The sequence below is a fragment of the Ornithodoros turicata genome, chromosome 3, assembly GCF_037126465.1.
Source record: "Ornithodoros turicata isolate Travis chromosome 3, ASM3712646v1, whole genome shotgun sequence".
NCBI classification, from domain to species: Eukaryota; Metazoa; Arthropoda; class Arachnida; order Ixodida; family Argasidae; genus Ornithodoros; species Ornithodoros turicata.
Genome location: NC_088203.1, coordinates 37141940 through 37168814, shown reverse-complemented (window position 1 = coordinate 37168814; position 26875 = coordinate 37141940). Strand labels below are relative to the sequence as shown.

The 26875-nt window shown below is 49.6% G+C and overlaps 1 protein-coding gene across 2 annotated transcripts in view; it reads right to left on the bottom strand.

Moving 5' to 3' along the window:
- LOC135386876 (uncharacterized) overlaps nt 1–26875 on the bottom strand; it is a 126718-nt gene that overhangs the window by 35398 nt on the left and 64445 nt on the right. Inside the window, exon 5 of one of the 2 annotated variants that reach the window (XM_064616389.1) lies at nt 18826–18927. The exons of the other annotated variant lie outside the window; for it this stretch is intronic. Within the exon in view, the coding sequence (XP_064472459.1) occupies nt 18826–18927 (102 nt within the window). The remainder of the gene's footprint in view (nt 1–18825; nt 18928–26875) is intronic. 2 annotated transcript variants of the gene reach the window in all.

The following is a 26875-nucleotide window of genomic DNA, read 5'->3' as shown; positions in this document are numbered from 1 at the left end:
AAATGTGTGAGCAGTATCGCACGCCGGGTAAGACAAAAGAGTGCAAAATTTTATCCCCAAGCCGGCCACTGTGGGGTCACGCATATTCATAGTTGTCTGGCATCATAAATTAACCATGTAATGGTATAATATTTTAGGGCTGTCATTACACAAGTCTACATGGCAGCACCCCGGGGTCATCATCACGTCATGCATCGCATTCACGGGAGGCCACTGTGTGCATACATCGTGTTCTGACAAGCACCAGCGAGAACGATCAGTTGTAATAAAGAGAGTCAGTTTTCCGCGGTTTCACTATTCTTACGTGTTTCCCATTCATCGCGGCCACACAGTTTGAGAACTGCCACAGCGCTTTAGAGTAACGTGCTTTACCCCTGGACAAAGCTATAGTGCTGAAGATGCAACACTTACGTGATGACGTCTCGCTTTGTCATGACATTATTTCATAATTAGTCACTAGGGGAGCTTCCTATATAACGCGATATGCAAAAAGTGCCAATTCGTGAATTTCGTTTTGTTCCATAATTTTATATGTATGTATGGGACGGTAACGTACCCCCACCAAAAAAAGAGAAGAAGAAAAGAAACAGGTCATAAGGGTTGTTTGAGTGGGTGTGAACTCTGCCTCGCTATGCCACCGGTATACGCGATGAACGTTTCACTGGGAATGAGTAGTAGACACAAAAACATGGCCTGTCCATCGTCTAAAGCAATGGGGCCGATGAAACGCAGGAATTGGAAGCTACCAAAGCTAGCCGAAAAAAAAAAAAGCAAGACAGATGGAGGATAGAGGATGAAGGGTGGAGATGCGTTGAGCGTGCATGAGTTCGTCGGGGAGAGCAAAGTATTAGATGAGCCGTTGAGCAAGACCTCCCTTCTGCAGAAAGAGGACAAGGTTTCTTGCTTTTGCGGAACGTACAGCAGAGGGACCACCAGAGACACACACACAATTGACACAAAAAGGTGTACGCTCCACTCTGTCCTCCAATCAGAAGTGATGCCCTATCATTCACGGCAATGATTGGCGCAGAACCTGCTATGCGGTGAAGCTGTTTTTACTGTGTTCGAAAGGTGCGACCTTTACGCCACAGCCGTCTTTGCTTTACACCACACTCACACACGATACCGCTCACATATTTCTCGTTTTTAAACCAAACCGCTAGCGTCCTGAGCCGATACCTTTTGGTTTGGAACGCGAATGCTGCCAACTCGTTATTATTAATTAACAGCAACTGATACAACGACTGCGCCGTGAATATGGGGACCCAAAAAGTGTTTTGATGTACACCGTTGCTTCGACATCCGGGTGTCTCTTTTCCATTTCAAGAGCGATCTTTTCTCATGTGGCATGTTTCCTCGGTACATTTCGGTTTTGCTCATCGGCAAGCTTCCACAAGATCGGATGTTGCTCTACCTGGTGTAATGGATAAAAAATAATAGAGCTTGTAACATTGACAACAGAGGGTGGCTTTCTTTTTCGCTTCGTCCTCCTTCTGCGCGTCAGTCGTCACATTCTGTGCCCCGCGAACAAACTATCCGTGTGCTTCTTTCTGACGGACGGAGCTGCTGAGCGCAGTTATGTTGCACAAGGCTCTTTGATATCTCGCCAAAAATACAATGAAAACGTGCGCGCTTCATAGATTCTGCTATGCGATAAGCTCCGCCCGCGACCGAATGGTTGGATGATTGCGTGATAATGCTGATACCTCCTTCTCCTCCTTCAGTCGCTGCGCAGTCAGAAAAGGCGCTCGTGTGAACACACGGTTACTGCGCCCGTGACAGCGTACTAATTGACGGGATCGGCCGATCGAATCACATCAATCTCTTTCACGTGGTACCAGATGACTGACCCAATTGTTACCGCGAAGCTGATTAAGACAAAAGTATAGTTTCTAAAAGGATCTTGACTGACTCAGACATGTCACGAAATTTAACCGCTGTGTCCTTGTCGTTCATCTCTTGTTTTAGTCATCTCGCGTCGACCTCATTTCCTTTCCGAGACTGAAAGGAACCGCCATGTGTTCAACATCCTTCCATGAATCAATCTCGAGCAACATTTTTATCCTGCCATGCTAAACAACTTTAATAATGCATACTTTATTTAGCGCGTAGAGGACTTTCTACAGTTAATCGCAGACAGTTACATGACCGTTTATGATTTGACGCGATTGGTCGACTGCGATTACACGACTATTGCACCAGTTAACATCCCTGGGAGCGAAATCAGCTCAAAAGCCCCAGTTGTTTGAGCAGTTTTCTTTAAGATTCTATTGATAAAAGCTCCGAGTTCATTGTTGGTGTCGACGGCGCATGCTTTCTTTTTACGGGGATGTTTCCCTGGGCTCGTTGTCTGGCGGAACGGCTTCGCGGTTTCGGCGTTCTCAGATACGATGGCAGCCGTCTAATATGCGCGGCACTGCATCTTCTCCAAAACACACGCGAGAAGACACGACGGAAGAAGAGAGGACAGGACAGGCGCTGACTCCGACGAACAGTTTAATGACACAAAAACCAGTACGCAGGCGCACAGCCGCCAACCCAGTCACCCCACCTTGGCCCAAAAGCGCAGACGCTCAGACAGACACAATCACTACCGCCTCGACAACACCCTCCTCTCCCCCGATAACAAAGACACAGAAGTTTGGCTCACACACCTATCGCCTCTATCCCCGATAAAAACGCTTCAGATAACTCCCGCGCACCCTTATCTCTGCTCCTAGCTAGCACGACAATCTGACTAAATAGCGGAGTACACTTACATTTGCTACCATGCATAGGCAAATGACGCGTGTCCGCACTAGACAAAGACCTTTCATGCTCTCGGGCCCTGTCGTTAACACACCGGCCGGTCTGGCCAATGTATACCCTATCGCATGTGAGCGGGATCTCATAAACTACCCCCACCGCACAGCTAACGTACTGGTGCTGATGGCTCTTGCCACAAGAGACTTTAGGCTTACTACGATCAACTTTCGAACAAAGGCCTGAGAGCTTGCAAGGTGCCGAAAACACCATAGGTACACTGTACCTATTAGCCACTCTTTTCAAATTGTGCGATACTCTGTGCACGTACGGAACAACCATGCATCTAGTAGAACCCCTCGCGACTTCCCCCCTAGGTTTCCGCACCTTTCCTTTAACCTTTTGGAGAAGGCCTTCGGCTACACTCGCCAACAGCCTTGTGGGGAATCCAACAGCACCCAACCTATCAACCTGGGCCGCGAAACTGTCCAACAAAACGTGCTCACAAGACTTCTTTAAAGCGGATTCCAAGCAGAGCAAAGCAATAGCGCGCTTCACAGTCTTAGATTGGGCCGAGTCAAAAGGCATCAGGTCAAAAGGCATTGTTCGAAAGTTGATCGTAGTAAGCCTAAAGTCTCTTGTGGCAAGAGCCATCAGCACCAGTACGTTAGCTGTGCGGTGCGATAGGGTATACATTGGCCAGACCGGCCGGTGTGTTAACGACAGGGCCCGAGAGCATGAGAGGTCTTTGTCTAGTGCGGACACGCGTCATTTGCCTATGCATGTTACCAAATGTAAGTGTACTCCGCTATTTAGTCAGATTGTCGTGCTAGCTAGGAGCAGAGATAAGGGTGCGCGGGAGTTATCTGAAGCGTTTTTTATCGGGGATAGAGGCGGTAGGTGTGTTTGAGCCAAACATCTGTGTCTTTGTTATCAGGGGAGAAGAGGATGTTGTCGAGGCGGTAGTGATTGTGTCTGTCTGAGCGTCTGCGCTTTTGGGCCAAGGTGGGGTGACTGGGGTGACTTGGCGGCTGTGCGCCTGCGTACTGGTTTTTGTGTCATTAAACTGTTCGTTGGAGTCAGCGCCTGTCCTGTCCTCTCTTCTTCCGTCGTGTCTTCTCGCGCTGTGTTTTGGATCTTCATGTATAGTAACCAACGTGCCCAACAGCGAGTCCTCTTGCATTACATTTCTTCTACATCGGGCCCTTCTTTTTGTGTTTCATCAAGAGCGCCAGATATAGCTGCAATTATGCGGCAATGGCGGCCACAGCCTGCCGGGCTAGAGTCATCACTTGGTGCCTCAGAAAAAGGTTGGTACCACCGGAGATTAACACCCTGTTCGGCTTGATGTCCCCGCCTAATGATGTCCTAATAATGATGTCCTCTTGCTAATTTTCTTTTCCCTTATACACTTTACTGGCTCTGTACTGGGCTTTCAGAGGTGTCTTAGGACACCCTGACGGGAGGCATCACGTGCCACGTGACCTTCTGACGCCATCCGCTCAAACGTTGCCTGCCTGCGTACTGCTGATGATGGCCCAACAAGGCCGAAACAGCTGTCCAGTACTGGCATGGCGACGTTTGACTTACAAACATATGTTATACGTGCAGCCAAAGAGCTCTTGCTAATTTTCTTTTCCCTTATACACTTTACTGGCTTTGCACTGGGCTTTCAGAGGTGTCTTAGGACACCCTGACGGGAGGCATCACGTGCCACGTGACCTTCTGACGCCATCCGCTCAAACGTTGCCTGCCTGCGTACTGCTGATGATGGCCCAACAAGGCCGAAACAGCTGTCCAGTACTGGCATGGCGACGTTTGACTTACAAACATATGCTATACGTGCAGCCAAAGAGCTCTTGCTAATTTTCTTTTCCCTTATACACTTTACTGGCTTTGCACTGGGCTTTCAGAGGTGTCTTAGGACACCCTGACGGGAGGCATCACGTGCCACGTGACCTTCTGACGCCATCCGCTCAAACGTTGCCTACCTGCGTACTGCTGACGATGGCCCAACAATGCCGAAACAGCTGTCCAGTACTGGCATGGCGACGGTTGACTTACAAACATATGCTATACGTGCAGCCAAAGAGCTCTTGCTAATTTTCTTTTCCCTTATACACGTTACTGGCTTTGCACTGGGCTTTCAGAGGTGTCTTAGGACACCCTGACGGGAGGCATCACGTGCCACGTGACCTTCTGACGCCATCCGCTCAAACGTTGCCTGCCTGCGTACTGCTGCTGATGGCCCAACAAGGCCGAAACAGCTGTCCAGTACTGGCATGGCGACGTTTGACTTACAAACATATGCTATACGTGCAGCCAAAAAGCTCTTGCTAATTTTCTTTTCCCTTATACACTTTACTGGCTTTGCACTGGGCTTTCAGAGGTGTCTTAGGACACCCTGACGGGAGGCATCACGTGCCACGTGACCTTCTGACGCCATCCGCTCAAACGTTGCCTGCCTGCGTACTGCTGATGATGGCCCAACAAGGCCGAAACAGCTGTCCAGTACTGGCATGGCGACGTTTGACTTACAAACATATGCTATACGTGCAGCCAAAGGGCTCTTGCTAATTTTCTTTTCCCTTATACACTTTACTGGCTTTGCACTGGGCTTTCAGAGGTGTCTTAGGACACCCTGACGGGAGGCATCACGTGCCACGTGACCTTCTGACGCCATCCGCTCAAACGTTGCCTGCCTGCGTACTGCTGCTGATGGCCCAACAAGGCCGAAACAGCTGTCCAGTACTGGCATGGCGACGTTTGACTTACAAACATATGCTATACGTGCAGCCAAAAAGCTCTTGCTAATTTTCTTTTCCCTTATACACTTTACTGGCTTTGCACTGGGCTTTCAGAGGTGTCTTAGGACACCCTGACGGGAGGCATCACGTGCCACGTGACCTTCTGACGCCATCCGCTCAAACGTTGCCTGCCTGCGTACTGCTGATGATGGCCCAACAAGGCCGAAACAGCTGTCCAGTACTGGCATGGCGACGTTTGACTTACAAACATATGCTATACGTGCAGCCAAAGGGCTCTTGCTAATTTTCTTTTCCCTTATACACTTTACTGGCTTTGCACTGGGCTTTCAGAGGTGTCTTAGGACACCCTGACGGGAGGCATCACGTGCCACGTGACCTTCTGACGCCATCCGCTCAAACGTTGCCTGCCTGCGTACTGCTGCTGATGGCCCAACAAGGCCGAAACAGCTGTCCAGTACTGGCATGGCGACGTTTGACTTACAAACATATGCTATACGTGCAGCCAAAGAGCTCTTGCTAATTTTCTTTTCCCTTATACACTTTACTGGCTTTGCACTGGGCTTTCAGAGGTGTCTTAGGACACCCTGACGGGAGGCATCACGTGCCACGTGACCTTCTGACGCCATCCGCTCAAACGTTGCCTGCCTGCGTACTGCTGATGATGGCCCAACAAGGCCGAAACAGCTGTCCAGTACTGGCATGGCGACGTTTGACTTACAAACATATGCTATACGTGCAGCCAAAGAGCTCTTGCTAATTTTCTTTTCCCTTATACACTTTACTGGCTTTGCACTGGGCTTTCAGAGGTGTCTTAGGACACCCTGACGGGAGGCATCACGTGCCACGTGACCTTCTGACGCCATCCGCTCAAACGTTGCCTACCTGCGTACTGCTGACGATGGCCCAACAATGCCGAAACAGCTGTCCAGTACTGGCATGGCGACGGTTGACTTACAAACATATGCTATACGTGCAGCCAAAGAGCTCTTGCTAATTTTCTTTTCCCTTATACACTTTACTGGCTTTGCACTGGGCTTTCAGAGGTGTCTTAGGACACCCTGACGGGAGGCATCACGTGCCACGTGACCTTCTGACGCCATCCGCTCAAACGTTGCCTACCTGCGTACTGCTGACGATGGCCCAACAATGCCGAAACAGCTGTCCAGTACTGGCATGGCGACGTTTGACTTACAAACATATGCTATACGTGCAGCCAAAGAGCTCTTGCTAATTTTCTTTTCCCTTATACACTTTACTGGCTTTGCACTGGGCTTTCAGAGGTGTCTTAGGACACCCTGACGGGAGGCATCACGTGCCACGTGACCTTCTGACGCCATCCGCTCAAACGTTGCCTGCCTGCGTACTGCTGATGATGGCCCAACAAGGCCGAAACAGCTGTCCAGTACTGGCATATCGACGTTTGACTTACAAACATATGCTATACGTGCAGCCAAAGAGCTCTTGCTAATTTTCTTTTCCCTTATACACTTTACTGGCTTTGCACTGGGCTTTCAGAGGTGTCTTAGGACACCCTGACGGGAGGCATCACGTGCCACGTGACCTTCTGACGCCATCCGCTCAAACGTTGCCTGCCTGCGTACTGCTGCTGATGGCCCAACAAGGCCGAAACAGCTGTCCAGTACTGGCATGGCGACGTTTGACTTACAAACATATGCTATACGTGCAGCCAAAGAGCTCTTGCTAATTTTCTTTTCCCTTATACACTTTACTGGCTTTGCACTGGGCTTTCAGAGGTGTCTTAGGACACCCTGACGGGAGGCATCACGTGCCACGTGACCTTCTGACGCCATCCGCTCAAACGTTGCCTGCCTGCGTACTGCTGATGATGGCCCAACAAGGCCGAAACAGCTGTCCAGTACTGGCATGGCGACGTTTGACTTACAAACATATGCTATACGTGCAGCCAAAGAGCTCTTGCTAATTTTCTTTTCCCTTATACACTTTACTGGCTTTGCACTGGGCTTTCAGAGGTGTCTTAGGACACCCTGACGGGAGGCATCACGTGCCACGTGACCTTCTGACGCCATCCGCTCAAACGTTGCCTACCTGCGTACTGCTGACGATGGCCCAACAATGCCGAAACAGCTGTCCAGTACTGGCATGGCGACGTTTGACTTACAAACATATGCTATACGTGCAGCCAAAGAGCTCTTGCTAATTTTCTTTTCCCTTATATATATATATATTTCCCCCAACCGAACACGTCATTCTCAAGCCCCTTATCAGCCTCCTGGCTACATTTAGCTCTTTTGTCCCGAAGAAGGCGGAGCTTCCGCCGTGACGTAGACATCCTCCCTAACTTTTATAATTTTTAAGTTTAATAAACCCATTTTTTGTTACTTCCCCTACTTTCGTCTTCTGTCTCCCATTTATTTCAACTATATATATATATATATATATATATATATATAGTGAAAAAAAATAGCATAGGCCCTTTGCCTGCACGTTGAACATATGTTTAGAAGTCCCAAACGTCGCCACACCAGCATTGGACAGCTGTTTCGGCCTTATTGGGCCTTCATCAGCAATGCGTAGGTGGGCGACGTTTGAGCGAGTGGCGTCGGAAGGTCACGTGGAACGTCATGTCCTCCCGTCAGGGTGAGAAACTCACCTCTGAAAGCCCAGTGCGAAGCCAGTAAAGTATTAAGTGAAAAAAAATAGCATAGGCTCTTTGGCTGCACGTTGAACATATGTTTATAAGTCCCAAACGTCGCCACACCAGCATTGGACAGCTGTTTCGGCCTTATTGGGCCTTCATCAGCAATGCGTAGGTGGGCGACGTTTGAGCGAGTGGCGTCGGAAGGTCACGTGGAACGTGATGCCCTCCCGTCAGGGTGAGAAACTCACCTCTGAAAGCCCAGTGCGAAGCCAGTAAAGTATTAAGTGAAAAAAAATAGCATAGGCTCTTTGGCTGCACGTTGAACATATGTTTATAAGTCCCAAACGTCGCCACACCAGCATTGGACAGCTGTTTCGGCCTTATTGGGCCTTCATCAGCAATGCGTAAGTGGGCGACGTTTGAGCGAGTGGCGTCGGAAGGTCACGTGGAACGTGATGCCCTCCCGTCAGGGTGCGAAACTCACCTCTGAAAGCCCAGTGCGAAGCCAGTAAAGTATTAAGTGAAAAAAAATAGCATAGGCTCTTTGGCTGCACGTTGAACATATGTTTATAAGTCCCAAACGTCGCCACACCAGCATTGGTCAGCTGTTTCGGCCTTATTGGGCCTTCATCAGCAATGCGTAGGTGGGTGACGTTTGAGCGAGTGGCGTCGGAAGGTCACGTGGAACGTGATGCCCTCCCGTCAGGGTGAGAAACTCACCTCTGAAAGCCCAGTGCGAAGCCAGTAAAGAGATTACGTGAAAAAAAAATAGCATAGGCTCTTTGGCTGCACGTTGAACATATGTTTATAAGTCCCAAACGTCGCCACACCAGCATTGGACAGCTGTTTCGGCCTTATTGGGCCTTCATCAGCAATGCGTAGGTGGGCGACGTTTGAGCGAGTGGCGTCGGAAGGTCACGTGGAACGTGATGCCCTCCCGTCAGGGTGAGAAACTCACCTCTGAAAGCCCAGTGCGAAGCCAGTAAAGTATTAAGTGAAAAAAAAATAACATAGGCTCTTTGGCTGCACGTTGAACATATGTTTATAAGTCCCAAACGTCGCCACACCAGCATTGGACAGCTGTTTCGGCCTTATTGGGCCTTCATCAGCAATGCGTAGGTGGGCGACGTTTGAGCGAGTGGCGTCGGAAGGTCACGTGGAACGTGATTCCCTCCCGTCAGGGTGAGAAACTCACCTCTGAAAGCCCAGTGCGAAGCCAGTAAAGTATTAAGTGAAAAAAAATAGCATAGGCTCTTTGGCTGCACGTTGAACATATGTTTATAAGTCCCAAACGTCGCCACACCAGCATGGAGTGCTCGGTCACCCTCCCAGGTGTATATCGCTCGCTGAGTGACCCCTGGTTTGCCAATCCCGAACGATGCGCAGCTACCCAGGGCCGACGAGCCGCAAACACGGCGAAACACGTGTCCTCTGGTGCTGTCGCATCGTTCAATGAGTATTTGTTTCTCTACGTGCAGCCATAGAAGCCACCTTAACTGTAAGTTTGAATTTCAAACACGTCTAGCATCATTTACCTATTTTTTAATGGCTTTTCCCCCCTCTTTATAATTCACTGGCTTGCACTGTGGCATTGAGGAGTGCTCGGTCACCCTCCCAGGTGTATATCGCTCGCTGAGTGACCCCTGGTTTGCCAATCCCGAACGATGCGCAGCTACCCAGGGCCGACGAGCCGCAAACACGGCGAAACACATGTCCTCTGGTGCTGTCGCATCGTTCAATGAGTATATATATATATATATATATGTGTGTATATAGGGTGACGTAAAAGGATTATCGAACGGCCATGAAGTTTTACAGAAGTTCAAAAAAAGACGCGGAAACAGATTTTAGGGAAGTTACAAACACTAGTTTATTACATAGGGAGACGTTAAAAAGTCGAAATGTCGAAAAGTCACTGTCGAAACGTCGACCCCTTGCCCATTTTACTTTTTAACGTCTCCCTATGTAGTGAACTAGTGTTTGTAACTTCCCTAAAATCTATTTCCGCGTCTTTTTTTGAACTTCTCTCTCTCTCGCTCTCTCTCTATATATATATTTATAAGTCCCAAACGTCGCCACACCAGCATTGGACAGCTGTTTCGGCCTTATTGGGCCTTCGTCAGCAATGCGTAGGTGGGCGACGTTTGAGTGAGTGGCGTCGGAAGGTCACCTTGAACGTGATGTCCTCCCGTCAGGGTGAGTAACTCACCCTGTGACCCTGAGTGACTCACAGGGTGAGTCACTCACCCTGACGGGAGGACATCACGTTCCATGTGACCTTCCGACGCCACTCGCTCAAACTTCGCCCACCTACGCATTGCTGACGAAGGCCCAATAAGGCCGAAATAGCTGTCCAATGCTGGTGTGGCGACGTTTGGGACTTATAAACATGTGTTCAATGTGCAGAGCGTATGCTATTTTTCTTCATTTATATATATATATATATATATATATAGGTCAAAGAGGTAAATATATCAGACGGCTACGAAGTTGAATAAAAGTAAAATAATAAGACGTGGACGACAGATTACAGGAAAGTTAACAAAAAAAATAATTTATTTAATGGGTAATTTAACACACAGATTATAAAAGAACGGTCGACGTTTCGACGGTGGCACTGTCTTCGTCAGGACAAAAAGTAATATATATATATATATGTATATATATATATTCAGGTTGTCCCAGCTTAGTGTATACAGATTTTTTAAAATTAGATGATATAATTTTCCAGGCCACTACCAATGGTGATGTATTCTACGGCAGGGGGTCAAAGTTGTGGGACACAGCTGATCCTAATTAGCTGTTGTCTTAACTAACTTTTGATAATTAACTTTTTAATTAATAAAGATAGAGGGATGCCGTAAATGTAACATTGATTCAATTCGTTCCTCTGATGTCATTGCCGTTTTCAGAACTTCAATGCGCCTTCTAGAAGTTCGGTAATTCTGCTCTAAAGAATCGTCTTTTTCTCTTTATTTTGTTGACTGACGGCGCGCTCCAAGAGCGCTTTCCCCTCACTCTCTGACAGGAGAGACAGAGGGCTGCTTCAGCGCTCCACGCGGGCAGCATGGGTTTTACAAGCACAGAAAAAAGAAAGAAAGAAAGGACAGAACGGATAAATAGAACAGATACCAAGCAAGGCTGGGGAGAAACCTCCAGTCATACGGACAGGTTTTCCTTGTCGTTGTGATAACGGGTTGCCGGGTCTTTGATAAAGCTTGATTGCGCGGTGTTCGCCTGTTATATCGCATTGATCAAGTTTTTAAAGTAGCGAAGGTTACAGCTTGGCTGATATCCTCTTACTGTCTGTTATTTTCTGAGCGCAAATCGCATGCGCCTCTTTCTTATTGGTAGGAGGAGTGAACGTTTTTGACAGACGTCTCCCTAACCTGCGGCTGTGGTCATGGCGCAGCCCCCAGCCGTGTATTCGAAGGAACAGCTCACGGATATGATCTTGGCACTTGGCGAGGCCCATGGAAACTTCAGGGAAGCTACGAGAGTTTACCACTGGGTGCGCCCGTCTGAGACCGCACCAACCGCATGCACGGGCGCAAGTACTACAGACGTCTGCGAGAGACAGGCCAGTTTCCGAAAAAACGCAGCAGGCGGTCTTCGGTCACAAACGGCGCCGCGGATGCCATAATTGCTTACGCCACACAGAATCCCCACGCAAGTACACGTGGTATTGCCCGAGAAAGCGGCGTCTCCAAAATCAGTGTGTGGAGAGTCCTGCATGGGAACATGTTCCACCCCTTCCACGTCAGCCGCCACCAAGCTCTACAGCCTGGTGACATGGAAAAAAGAGTGGAATTCTCCAACTGGCTGCTCAATATGGCAGATGAGGACGAAGGTTTCCCGTTGAAAGTAATGTTCAGCGATGAAGCCAATTTCGTTCGCGACGCCCAGGTAAACCTCCACAATGCGCACTATTGGGCTGTCGAGAACCCGCGGTGGTTGCGGAAGTGCCGCTTCCAGAAGTGGTCGTTCAACGTCTGGGCCGGTATTTTCAACAGGACAGTTGTTGGGCCTTATTTCTTCGACGGGACACTTACGGGTAACCGTTACAAAGCCTCCAAGGCGTTACTCCAAGGCGTCGTCGACGAGTTTATTTGTGACATACCGTTAAGCGAGTACAAAGAAATGTACTTCCAGCATGATGGTGCTCCTCCACACTCCGCCGTCACTGCTAGGGAATGGTTGGATGCCGTTTTCCCAGAGAGGTGGATTGGACGCGGGAGCAACATCAGTTGGCCACCAAGATCTCCCGATCTGAACCCTTTGGACTTCTTCTTTTGGGGATACCTAAAGTATGTCGTCTACGGCACGGGCCCAACGTCTCCAGACGCCCTTCAGGGAAAAATTAGAGCTGCATGTGACTCTATCACCCCACGACAACTCCAAGATGCGGCCGAATCACTGGTCATGAGATGCTAATTGTGCATCGCAGAGGAGGGTGGACACTTCGAACACCTTCTCTAAGTGAAGGATGTTTACTGTTTGGGGAGAACAGGAAAGACAGCCTGATTAAACCTTCCAAACTAGGACTTTGTCTGCATGGGGCAATGTGTGGCGGTTGGGAACACGGCGGGAATCGAAGAAAAATTAATGGTGCAGAATTCATACCGATGGAGTAATTCCACGGTGGCTTATCGCCAGCAGAAGCACGCTGGCCGTGAAGGCACGATAAGCAAGCGCACAATCCGCCCCTCACCGCCCATCTCGGGGCACACAGATAAGTTTGGTAAAAATGAGTGATGTGTTATCTGATTTATCTCGTTTGCGCAACTGAAGCACTTCGCGGACACTTGGGGCACTGTTGTCGCGGTTCCCTTCTCCTATCAAAGAGTGAGGGGAACGCGCTCTTGAAGCTGGCCGTCAGTCAACAAAATGAAGAGGAAAATACGATTCTTTAGAGCAGAATTACCGAACTTCTAGAAGGCGCATCGAAATTCTGAAAACGGCAATGACATCAGGGGAACGAATTGAATCAATGTTACATTTACGGCATCCCTCTATCTTTATTAATTAAAAGTTAACTATTAAAAGTTAAAAAATAAAACACTGTCAAGGAGCCCGCGAAGAGGGAATCACACACGTAACATGAAAAACGGTTAGGAGCAACTAATATTTATTCGAACAAGAACTTTCGTGCAAGAGACTGCACTTCTTCAGGTTACACAACTAAATGCGACACGAGTATATATACCAAGTGAACAGATACAATAAAACAGGTTTCCAGAACTAAGTAAACACAAAACAACCAGACAGTAATACAATGCATCACGTGAGCAACCGTCACATAAGAATCAGGAAAGAGAAGGTGTACGGGTAAATGAGACATTCGGAGAATTGGGGTTCAAAAGATTTGGTGGTGAAGAAACGGGGGCACAGGTAGATGTCTAGCCATGTACGAGGGGCTAGACATCCACCTGTGCCCCCGTTTCTTCACCACCAAATCTTTTGAACCCCAATTCTCCGAATGTCTCATTTACCCGTACACCTTCTCTTTCCTGATTCTTATGTGACGGTTGCTCACGTGATGCATTGTATTACTGTCTGGTTGTTTTGTGTTTACTTAGTTCTGGAAACCTGTTTTATTGTATCTGTTCACTTGGTATATATACTCGTGTCGCATTTAGTTGTGTAACCTGAAGAAGTGCAGTCTCTTGCACGAAAGTTCTTGTTCGAATAAATATTAGTTGCTCCTAACCGTTTTTCATGTTACGTATTAAAAGTTAGTTAAGACAACAGCTAATTAGGATCAGATGTGTCACATAACTTTGGCCCCCTGCCGTAGAATACATCACCATTGGTTGTGGCCTGGAAAATTATGTCTTCTAATTTTAAAAAATCTGTATACACTTAGCTGGGACATCCTGTATATATATATATATATATATATATATAGTTGAAATAAATGGGAGACAGAAGACAACAGTAGGGGAAGTAACAAAAAAAGGGTTTATTAAAACTTAAAAATCATGAAAGTTAGGGAGAATGTCTACGTTACGGCGGAAGCTCCGCCTTCTTCGGGACAAAAGAGCTAAATGTGGCCACGAGGCTGATAAGGGGCTTGAGAATGACGTGATCGGTTGGGGGAAATTCCCGCCACCTGGCGGTTGTCAATTGGGGAAATTCCAGAGCGTTTCTGTGTCAGGTCCAGGAGTGGGGTCATCGTCCTTGTGGGTCAGTGGGGACCTTGATCTGGCTGAAACGAGAAAAGGCAACAGGGTCTTATCTAGGTTGTTAGACTTCTTATTGTTGACAGCATGCCAGGGTCCTCGTTAATGGCCGATCGGAATTTGTAAATTAGGTAAGATTCCCGTTGTTCCCGGGAGCGGTCGGAGGTAAAGTTCGACTGGAGAATAAAAACTGAGGCTTCGTTGATTGAATGTTCTGGTTGTTTGAAATGGCGTGAGTCTGGGAGATTAGGTTTCTTGGTAACATCCGATCGGTGATTGTTGAATCTAATTCGGAAAGAAGTTTTTGTCTGACCCACGTATTGGGCCCGGCATGTGTTGCATTGGATTAGATAGATAACGTTGCATGAGTTACAGTCTACGTCTGCGTTGACCTTGACGGTAAAGTTGGAATTTGTACTTCTGACCGTTTGTGCGGTCTGCATTAACTTGCAAATCTGGCATCTCCTGCCATTACATGGATGACAGCCCGCCGGAGGGCTAGTGGGTTCGCCCACTTTAGAGCGGACCAAGCTATCTTGTAAGTTACGTGTATGTCTGTAAGCGACACGTGGTGGATTAGGAAATATGTTTTTCGTGCGTATTTAAAAAAAATATTTATAAAAAACATATTTCCTAAACATATTTCCTAATCCACCACGTGTCGCTTACAGACGTACACGTAACTTACAAGATAGCTTGGTCCGCTCTAAAGTGGGCGAACCCACTAGCCCTCCGGCGGGCTGTCATCCATGTAATGGCAGGAGATGCCAGATTTGCAAGTTAATGCAGACCGCACAAACGGTCAGAAGTACAAATTCCAACTTTACCGTCAAGGTCAACGCAGACGTAGACTGTAACTCATGCAACGTTATCTATCTAATCCAATGCAACACATGCCGGGCCCAATACGTGGGTCAGACAAAAACTTCTTTCCGAATTAGATTCAACAATCACCGATCGGATGTTACCAAGAAACCTAATCTCCCAGTCTCACGCCATTTCAAACAACCAGAACATTCAATCAACGAAGCCTCAGTTTTTATTCTCCAGTCGAACTTTACCTCCGACCGCTCCCGGGAACAACGGGAATCTTACCTAATTTACAAATTCCGATCGGCCATTAACGAGGACCCTGGCATGCTGTCAACAATAAGAAGTCTAACAACCTAGATAAGACCCTGTTGCCTTTTCTCGTTTCAGCCAGATCAAGGTCCCCACTGACCCACAAGGACGATGACCCCACTCCTGGACCTGACACAGAAACGCTCTGGAATTTCCCCAATTGACAACCGCCAGGTGGCGGGAATTTCCCCCAACCGATCACGTCATTCTCAAGCCCCTTATCAGCCTCGTGGCCACATTTAGCTCTTTTGTCCCGAAGAAGGCGGAGCTTCCGCCGTAACGTAGACATTCTCCCTAACTTTCATGATTTTTAAGTTTTAATAAACCCTTTTTTTGTTACTTCCCCTACTTTTGTCTTCTGTCTCCCATTTATTTCAACTATAATTACGTAGCCGTCCGATCCAACTCCAACTTTTCAAGATATATATATATATATATATATATATATATATATATATATATATATGCATGCAAAAAATGGTTCACATTTAGCTGGGACACCCTGCATTCATTTGTCAATAACACATACAGGATGTCGTGTCATTGAATTATAATAGAAAACAATGCCACCTAGAATGATGCGGGTTTGCGACCTCATTTCGTAGGACTGACAACGATTCCACTCAAACAGTGTTCGAGGGCATTGCTCTTGGTGCCCCGAAAAGACGATGCTTGGCTAATTTTTGCAATGGGGTAGCTCCTTATTATCTCTGCCAATTATCATAAATTCGAGTAAATTCGGCACGCTCTTCACTTTGTTGGGCTGAAAAAGTGACCTTTACTTTGCAACTTTCCGAGTTCAGGTCGCAAAAATTTGCATAATGAACTTAGGTTGACATTCACATCAAGAGGTGGCATAAACCTAGTAAGAATAAATGCCGTTGACCGCATGATTTTAGGTGGCGTAGTTTTTTTTTATTAGAATGCAATGACAGGTTTTCCGGGACACCCTGCATATCTGTCAACTAATAAGCTCTGTTATAGGTTCTTCTTGTCCGACAGCTCATTGTATTCAAGTCTTAGTGGTGGTCTCGAGGGGAAGTTTGACTTAGCTGAAGTGCCACTATTGCCTTGCGTTGAGGGTAAATTGGATTGTGATACACAGATCTGAACCAACTGCTAAAGAACAAACGACGCGTGGATAACAATCGTGTGCATGTAGTCACAGCCAAATTATGCTTAGTCAATTTATCTTATCAACTATAGTCTTATTTGCTGCTATTTTGTCAGTCTCCACAAAAAGATAACCGTTTGTGTAGATTACGAAGGGCCGAGACTGACCAAACCAAAGTAAAAGCGTGTTTCCGCCCCCCCCCCTCCCCGCGCGCTTGCCGGTTCCTTTCACCACCAGCAAGTCAACAGTCACGAGCACTTGTGACCTCACCAGATAACAACACATCGCGCCAATACAATGCTAAAGTATCGACCTCTACAACCCGCTTCTTCTAGTGAGAACATTAGCTTAAAGTGAACGTGCATTAAACAACACCAAACACCGAAGAAACAAAACAAGTAGAACACCGCCGCGACAATCAGTGGCACGTCAACCGTTATGGTGTAATTCCTCTTCTGCCGTATCTGGTCGTGCGGTGTATTTTTGTCCCTTCAACGCCGTTTTGCTCCTCGCCGTTTTGCTTGACCGTCCTCAGACTGACTTCTAGATAGCTGTCCGGGCGACCCTTGACTGGCACTCACTCTCTTTTTAAGAGGAGCAGATTTCTTATTGTTCCCGTCTCAGCAGCACAATGTACTCAAAGTCGAGTGCAATAGGGGTGGACGGTATGCGTCTTATCAATGCTCTTTAGTTTCACAAACCTGTCCAAGGCCTTCCACCTACCCGTCCACCCCTATTGCACTCGACTTTTAGTACATTGTGCTGCTTGGGCGCTTGAACGGAACGAGATGCCTCTGACAACGTTTCAGTTACCTCGAAGGGGCTTTAGCGACATACGAGCGCGGACACTTTGCTGCGTTCAGTACCGCAGTGGTGCACTCGGCATCCTGGATCCTGACATCTTCACCTGAGCTGAATGGTCGAAGGAGAAGCGCTCTAAGTAGCTGACCTGAGCGATACAGGGCGCACTTGTCACGTATGTCAAATTTTATATCATCTGTAATAAGGAGAACAACATCGTTTCTAGGAAGAGTTGCTTGGAGACGCCTTCGCACCAACACTTGTGCTGGACAGAGTCGAAGCTTCCAGGGTATCTCTACACACCAATACGGCCCATGTGGCTCGCAGGACTTCTGAACAGTGCTTCGACAGTGCGAACCGTTCGCTCAACTTCACCGTTAGATTGCGGGAACCGTGGCCTACTGGTGGCGTGCTTATATCCATGTACACTTGAGCGAACCCTCTGAATTCCCTGGCTACGAAATGTGACCCGTTGTCAGCTGGTGTCCCATGTCCACCAAATACACTTTTCGGTGCTGTGATCACGTTGGAAGCAGTAGCAGACATCCGATAACCCGGGAACGGTTATAGACAATGATAAGATAATCTCCGCCATTCAGATGGAAGAGATCAATCCCTACTTTTTCCCACAGACGCTCTGGTGTGTGAAACGTGATGTGTGCTTCGCACAGTGGGCGCGATCGTTGACCAGACGAGCTATCTGCTAACCTATTGAAGTTCATATTTCGGAAGTTTAGCGCTGCAAAGGAGTACAAGCGGAGCAGGACTACACACACGGCAAGTCTCACTAGCAGGTGTTTTATGAAGTTATCAAAGAAAAAAGGGGAGAAGTCAAACACTCCACTTCTTCTATACAGGATATAACGGTTCAGTAGATTAGTCATTAAACGTTAAAGCCAATTTAAAGTTGCTAGTTGCACTTGTCATGTGTGTAATTTATTCCTCTCGTCCAGTTCTGCTTGTAGTCCTTTGCAGTGCAAAAACTTCTGAAATATGAACTTATACCAACTAGCCTTTTTCAACCCGTTTTCCCTGGCCCTTGACTTCTTGCGCTGCAGCATAAGACTGATGAGGAACAAACAGCGAAACAGATGAACACTGCAGAACACCAAAAGATTAGGAAAAAGTAGTTTACCGAAATAAATATTCTGGACTCTTTCGTGAACAACATTTTCTTTTTCTAATAGACTGGGCATAATTGCAGTCGGAGACTGTGTAGCAGCTCTCACACAGACGTTCAATAATGGATGCACTTTTGCGCTGTTACAATTTCTGTAGGTTACGGAATGTAGATTGTGTACAAAGCAGGCGTAAGACCGTAACACCCCTGATGTATATAAAAAATCATCGCCAATTACAGCATCATTTTCTCAACACAACCTTAGAAAATCCAATGTCACGCCCATCACAGTTTGCTCACAGGGGCTCACCCGCTTTGCTTTTCGGCGAAATTTTCGCAGCGTAAAGCCGACTTACGTTTCCAGAAACGTAGTAGGACACCCGTATGCTGGCGAGGTAACAAAGTACGGTAGTCATGCCGTACCATATTCCGAAGACCTTGAGTACTTGAAGCTTGGTCTGTGAATCATGTAAACAATTCTGATTACGCTTCCGGGCAAGCCAACTGCGCCGGCAAATCTAAATCTGTGAGGCAGAGCTGCATTGACGCGTTCGGGTCACAACGTAGTACATCTGTATGCTGTAAACTGTTGCTTTTACACCGACCATACCGCGAAAACAGTCGTCAGACACGACACGAGCACATTTACATGCCTGTAAACGAAACACGTAAAATAATGGCGTTACATCAACCTGTGTATCGGCTCCCCCGTCTGCATGGCGTCTGTCATATTCTTGTATGTGCAAACCACATTCGCTCTTGGCGAAGGTATCCCTCTGTGACAGCAGCTCTTATTATTCTGTTCCTGAGTAAAGTCTACATTATGACATTGTGTTTTACATCCACGTCTTGGTTACGGGTCAAGAACGATGACTCGGATTCGTATAGGAAAGCCAATTAGCTTTTTCACCTGGCATCACCCGAAAGTGGTGCAAGACGGGGTACTTGCTGTTGGATCATAACGTTGAGATAGAGCCAAAGACAAGGGCAGAGATTAGACACGAAACGTAACCTAGAGAACTCTGTATTTATCTGAAAGCTTATAGAGTTCTGTCCTCTACGTTGCGTGTCCAATCTCATGTCCGTGTCTCTGGCTGCATCTCAGCTGGCACTCCCTATAAAGTAGCAGGATATTCACGGCTACAGTGTCACCCACCACACTTCCGATCGAGGACTGCACGGGGATGTTATCCCAGATGGGGGCGATCACGTTGGTGGACGTACACATGTACATGTTTTGCTCTAATCACTGGTAAGTTCATGGACTTGACGTTTATCTTTATTTTCTGTTGACTGTGTTCGCGAGAACTTGTCATCGTAGTGTCGAAATAGCGATGTACAGATTATTGTTGCGCCATTAATTTACAAAATTGTAATTCATCCTCAAATGAAAATGAACCTAATTAATGGTCGTCAAATTGTTAACGAATTACGGTTATTCCTATAAAAGTCGGCGGTCTATCATTATCAGAATTTCAGCAAGCCGTTAGTAGACGGGGTGACAAAGCAACTCATGCAGAGACAACTCATACCAGTAGAACTGATACCGGACGACCCATACCACAGTGAAGTCCTACGAGGACAAGTGATACCAAGAAAAGACATAAGATGATTTTTGAATAAAGACGAAGAGCGTGGAAAGAGGACGAGCGCGAGAGGGGGCAGCGGGCTATAGTTCACGAGAATAAAATCAGTTTTCGAACGGCAGCAAGACGAGCGGTCGCGTACTTACTGTAATACCCAACACTTTGGTGCCGAAACCCGGGAGGCACCGCTCTCTGCCATGCCAGACGACCTGGACAACCTTAAACGGAAACGAGCGGTCACCCGTACCTCCGCCTATCTTCGCGGGCTGCCGGCCTCAGCGACCCTCTCGGCAGAAGATGTAAAAGTAGACCTGGAATACCTCATCGCTCGCAGAGCTACACTTCAGGAATACGACCAGCAGGTCCTGGCAGCAACGAGCGACGACGGGTACGATGAGGAGTTGAACTCAGTTCTGGAGCGCGAGCAGGAGCTCGATGCCGCCATTACGAGAGCCCGGCGAGCGCTTAGGCTCGCCTCGCAGGCAGCTGGTATAGCAGGAACGACCGGCGGTTCCCATGTAGCCCCAACTTACCGAAGTGTTTCATTGCCTAAACTGCAAATCCCGAAGTTCGGAGGCAAGCTGCAAGATTTGGCTCGGTTTTGGGAGCACTTCGAGGCTACGATCCACAGCTGCAGTTCCCTCGCTTCCATCAAGAAATTCAAATATCTTATGTCGTATGTCACGGACGATGACAAGCGAGCAATTTATGGAATTGGTCACACCGGAAACAACTACGAGAGTGCCATCGCTGTCCTCAAGCGACAATTTGGTCTCCCGGATCTTCTAGCCGCGGAGCATATTGATAAATTGCTATCATTCCGCCCAGTACACAGTGCCACAGATGTGGGTCCCCTGCGGAACTTATACGACGACGTATCTCGGCACACGTGAGCTCTGGAAGCCCTGTCGATCCCTCGAAGCAGCTACGGCGTCATCCTCTACAGGGTTGTCACCCGGTGTTTACCCGCCGAGCTGTTTATTCAGTTTCGGCAGAAAGGAAGGACAGCCGAAGTTACGAGCAGACCCCGTGAGCGGAGACCCCCCAACCCGGACGTCGACGATGACCAAAGAAGGAAGGGAGGCTGAGGCTGCGAGCAGTGGGGACTCCCCTACTAGAGCATCGACGATGAGCCAAGACGTGGCTTCAGTTCTTCAGTTCTTGGCCATCCAGATTGAGGCCAGGGAGGAGGCCGCGCTCCATCGACACCGACCCGTTCACAAGGATAGAGAGAATGGCGACGATGTGCCCCTTTCGTCAGCCGCGGCTCTTCCTGCTGCCACAGCTCCAGTGGAGCCTGCGCTTGACGCACAAACGAATGGTCCTCCCCCCCCCCCCCGCACCGTGTGTCCTGTGCCGTGCTACCGGGCACTCAGTTGCAGCGTGTCCAGCGCCGATGGCTCCAGAAGACACGCCGACGTCTCCTACCGGCTCGCCGTTGCTTTCGCTGCACCAAGCACTACCATCACGCTCGCCGATGTCGGTCGTCCGCAATCTTGACCTGTGGAAAGTGCAATGGGCAGCATCTAACGTCGCTCTGCGACGTTCAACCCAGCCCACGCAGTAACGTCGGCGCCGTCGGGGTCGCGGAAGCGAGCTCGCAAGAAGTTCAGTCGATGGCTACGTCTGCAAAGGGCATCGTGACGCACCTGCAGACCGCTGCGGCAGAAGCCTCGGGACCGGCAGGAACACTCTGGGTCAGAGTGCTATTAGACAACGGCAGCCAACGAACCTTTGTAACAGAGGACCTGACACGAAGGTTAGGGTGCGAAGCGCAGGGTTCCGAAGATCTGGTCTTTTCCTTCGGGTCGACACGACGCTCTACACATCATACGTGCGCTAAGGTCAGCCTCTCTCTCAGCGGACTACACGAGTCCCAAGACTTGGACGCGCTCACGGTCCCAGAGATCTGCAGGTCCCTCAGCCCAGCAGTAGGCGGCACTGTTGCAGCACTCTTGCAAGAGCGTGGCCTACAACTCGCGCCGACTTCTTGTTCCTCTGAGAACGTCGACATTCTGGTGGGCGCTGATCATTACTGGCGATTTGTGTCCGGCAAAATTGTTCGACTAAGCGACGACCTGACCGCGGTCGACACTCTCTTCGGATGGACAGTCGAAGGGCCCACCAACATCTCCTCCCTTGTTGAGGTGTCATCGGTCATGTCGCTGCTGTGCTGCGCTGAAACAGGCGCTGTCCTAGATCCGACCAAAATGTGACGGTTTGATGCACTGGGAATCACAGCTCCCGCCAGCAAAGACCAAGGAGAAGTCGACCGCATCCATTTCGAGGAAGACATCACATTCCAGGAAAACCGATATCAAGTACCTTTGATGATACAAGAGCCTGGATTCCCTCTAGAAGCCAACAACAAGATCACAGCAGAAAGGAGATTAAACACGCAGCTACAACGTTTCCGCACGACGCCGGACGTCCTTCAGCAGAACGATAAAGCCACGCGGGAATATTTCACAGAGGGCCACGCGGAACCTGTCACAGGCCCGGACCCGCCGAGGAACCTGTATTACCTACCTCACCACGCCGTAATACGCAAGGATGCAGTCACCACCAGGATAAGAATCATATTTGACGCTTCGTCCCACATTCCGGGCCAGCCTTCGCTGAACGACGTCCTGTCGAAGGGTGCAAACATCAACAGTGACTTACTTCATCTGCTGCTGACCTTCCGTTCCTACCCCATTATCCTCACCGCCGACATACGGAAGGCTTACTTGCAGAGTCAGATCAGGCCGGAAGACAGCGACGCACTCCGATTCCTGTGGCTTACCGAGTTGCCTTCCGCCACAAACCTCCATCCTGAATGCCAAGAGTCGCCGATGACTAGGGTCCCCTTTGGCGCTTCCTCCAGCCCGTTTCTGTTGGTAGCGACGTTACAGCACCACTTCGAGGCGGTTAGCGACAGGTACCCGGCCACATCGGCACGACTTCGCAAAAGCTTCTACGTGGACGACCTGGTCATTGGGTGCGAAAACGTGAGCGAAGCCGTCAGCCTGTACTCCAAAATCAGGAAGGTCCTCCGAGATACCGGAATGGAGATTCGGAAGTGGGCCTCGAATTCGTCCAATATCCAGTGCATATTCCTCAAGGACGGCACAGCTTATGATGACGTCGGTTGCACGGATCCGATGCTTCGCGTCCTCAGAGCATCATGGGACAGGCGCTCTCACTCAATATCCGCTCGAACGGACACGGTGCACCATTTCGTCACGATTAACCAGCCCACCAAGCGTACGGCACTGCAGGCGTTTTCTCGTCTGTTTGACCCTTTCAGCTTACTCTTGCTGTTCACACTCACTGCATGCCTACTCTTTCAAATGCTGTGGAAGGAACGCTTTGCCTGGGATGTCCCGATGGGACCCACGGAGCAGCAGACGTGGTGGAAATGGGTGCACGGGCTTTCGCTGCTTTCTCAAATACAGGTGCCCAGGTGCGCAATACAATCACGAGACTGTCTACTGGACCTTCACCTCTTTGCGGACGCCAGTCCACGAGCGTATGGCGTTGTGGTCTATGCACGCACGAGCGTAGACAGTGACATACCTTCCCACATTCTCATCGCCAAGAGCCGAGTCGCTCCGCTAAAGCCCGTGACTCTTCCGCGGCTAGAGCTCCTTGGCTGTCTACTCGCCGCCCGCATCTTTAGTCGCATCCGCAACTCGCTATCCTTGGCTGTCACGAGGGCCACCTTCTGGACCGACTCACTAATTACCCTGTACTGGATAAAGAGCGAGCCTTCGAAGAGGCCTCAGTTCGTCGCCGGTCGAACGGAGGAAATCCGGCAGTTAACCAGCCCAGAACGATGGAAGCACCGCGCACGGTGCCCACAACCCCTCCGACCTTCTTACCAGAGGTCTCTCTGCACGGGACCTCATCGAGAGCAATGTATGGTGGAAGGGACCACCCTGGCTGTCGAACCGCATCGACCACAGCGCCTCGCCAGAGGCGGAACTCGACAGCAGCTTGGAGCATGAACTGGTTTGTTCGCCCGTTGCCACTGGCGGCCAGGATGCTTTGATTCGGCTGGTAGATTACAGCTCGCTGAGACGTCTCCTACGAATCACATCCTACGTACTCCGCTACGTTGCCAACCTACGTCGCCCAGACGTCAAGCGCACCGGTCCGCTCTCAGCACAAGAACTGCTCTCCGCGGAGCGCCTTTGGATACAACATACCCTAAGGGAGGCGTTTGCAACTCCGATCGCTGCTCTGGCAAACTCGCGCCCGCTTCCCAGGTCTTCCAACATTCTTACGCTGAACCCGTATCTTGACATCACCTCAATCCTTCAAGTCGGTGGCCGCCTGCAACAAATGGACGACACCGAGCGCGTTCGACATCCCATCCTCCTTCCCAGCAAGCATCGCCTGGTTGAACTGCTCATCATGGACGTGCACTTGCCTGCATACGTGCCTCCAATGCAGGCGATGGCGTTTGTCTCCAGGGAAAACGGCACCGAGCACAAGGCCTGCATCACGCTCTTCACCTGCGGAGTAACCAGAGCTGTCCACCTAGAGCTAGTCTCCGGAATGACCACGTAGCACTTCCTTGCCGCCTTTCGTCGCTTCATCTCCGGACGGGGTGTTCCATCCCTTGTCATGTCAGACAACGCGCACACCTTCCATCACGCCGCCCGCCTTCTCTCATTTCTCTCTTCCCCCGATGTCCAGGACCTCGCCGCCCACCACCACATTCAGTGGAAGTTCGTCCTTGAAAGGGCACCGTGGTGGGGGGGATGGTGGGAAAGGATGGTGCGTTCCGTCAAGGAGGCTCTGAAACGCTGCTTGGGCAGGCGGCGTCTTAACTTTGAGGAGCTCACCACAGCCCTATACCAAGTGGAGAGCATCGTCAACTGTCGTCCGTTAACCCACATCTCCTCGGACCCGCTCGACCTCGAACCTCTCACGCCATCCCACCTTTTGCTCGGGAAAAGATCCACCACTCTGCTCGGGATCAGCCCTGCCGCACAACCAAGGGACACCAGGGGTCTTCAGCGTCACTTGAGGACCCAAGAGCAGACGAAACAGCACTTCTCGGCAAGATGGCGCAGGGAATGCCAGCTGCAAATGAGATCCGCTCACATCGCACATTCCAACCCGGAGGCCCAATGGAGACTTGGAGATGTCGTCGTCATTCACGACAAGGGGACACCACCGATGCTTTGGAAGCTCGGTCGCGTCACCCGGCTCGTCCTTGGACGCGACAGCAGTCAGACAGCAGTCAGCAGTGGTTGCGGTCTCACGTTGGCAAACAGCTCGACCATTTATCGCCCTGTTCAACTGCTCCATCGCATGGAAGCTGACTTGGGAGCACCGCCGGCCCGGGAGGGTGTTGAATGGTGTTGAATGAACGAAGAGCGTGAAAAGAGGACGAGCGCGAGAGGAGGCAGCGGGCTATAGTTCACGAGAATAAAATCAGTTTTCGAACGGCAGCAAGACGAGCGGTCGCGTACTTACTGTAATACATAACAATGATGATACGGGTACGCATCAAGACATCTCATACCGGGACAACTCTTACAGGGAGCAACTCATACCAAGTCGTCTCACACTAATTCAAGTCGCGCCGAGATCGAAAGACCACCCACACAACCACGAAAAGGCCTCGAACGTCCGACGTTACGCCGAACGTCGCCATACGCCGAACGCGAACGGCCGCCATATGAAGACTTCCGCTGCGCCTGGAACTGCCTGGTCTGACGCGTCTACAAAGAGAGAGACAGGAGCGTCGTGCCTTGGGTGAACGAGGAGCGTGGCATTGGCAATGGCGTGCTTGATAGCCAGAAAAGCCGCTTGGTGACTGTCGTTCTAGAGAATTGGTTGGGATGGCGAGCGTGGCGCTTTGAGGAGGTTTTCCAAGGGCCGGAGTAGAGACGCACAAGAAGGAACAAACCGGCGCTAAAAGTTGACGAACCCCAAAAAACGATGGAGCTGGCGTAGTGACGTAGGGGCGGAGAAGTCCGTTATGGCCTTGACTTTTTGTGGAAGTGGGAATATGCCGTCCGCTGACACGCGGTGGCCTAAGAATTCCAAGGATGACTTGCCCAATTGACATTTTTGAACGTTGATTACGACGCCGTGACTTTCGCGGCGGCCAAACACCTCGCGAAGATGTTGGTAATGCTGCTCTTCCGTTTCGCTTGCGATGAGAAGGTTGTCCATGTATCCGAAGACGAAAGGAAGGCCGCGCAGGATGGAGTCAAGGAAGCGTTGGAAGGTTTGTGCCGCGTTTCTCAAGCCAAACGGCATGCGCAGAAATTAAAAAAAGCCGAAAGGTGCAATGATAGCAGTTTTGTGGATATCCTCTTGGGCCACCGGAATCTGGTGGTATGCCTTTGTCAGGTCCACCTTACTGAACCATTTCGTGCCAGCAAGGTTCATGGTAAAGTCCTGAAGGCTCGGTAGGGGGTATCGATCAGGTTTGGTTGCAAGATTTAAGGCGCGATAATCTCCACATGGGCGCCAGTCCCTGGTCTTCTTAGGGACCATGTGGAGTGGTGAAGCCGAGGCTTGAAATGAACCGGTGGGCCCGACGTCTGGATGTAATGAACGACGTCATGACTTACGGGCGTGGTCCAGTCCGGAGGCAGCGATAGAGATGGGAACTCGCTGAGTACTGCCGCGAAGGGAGACTGAAGAGCTGAGAGAGACGACGCAGGGAAGGTGATGCGCGGAGATGTACCAACGCCCAGGACGTGTAAGCTTGGTCGTAGAGTCGATTAAAGACTTGCGGGCAACGTCGACCAACAGACCGAAGTGCTGTAGAAGGTCTGCCCCAATGATGGCTTGGTCGATTGCTGCTACCTTG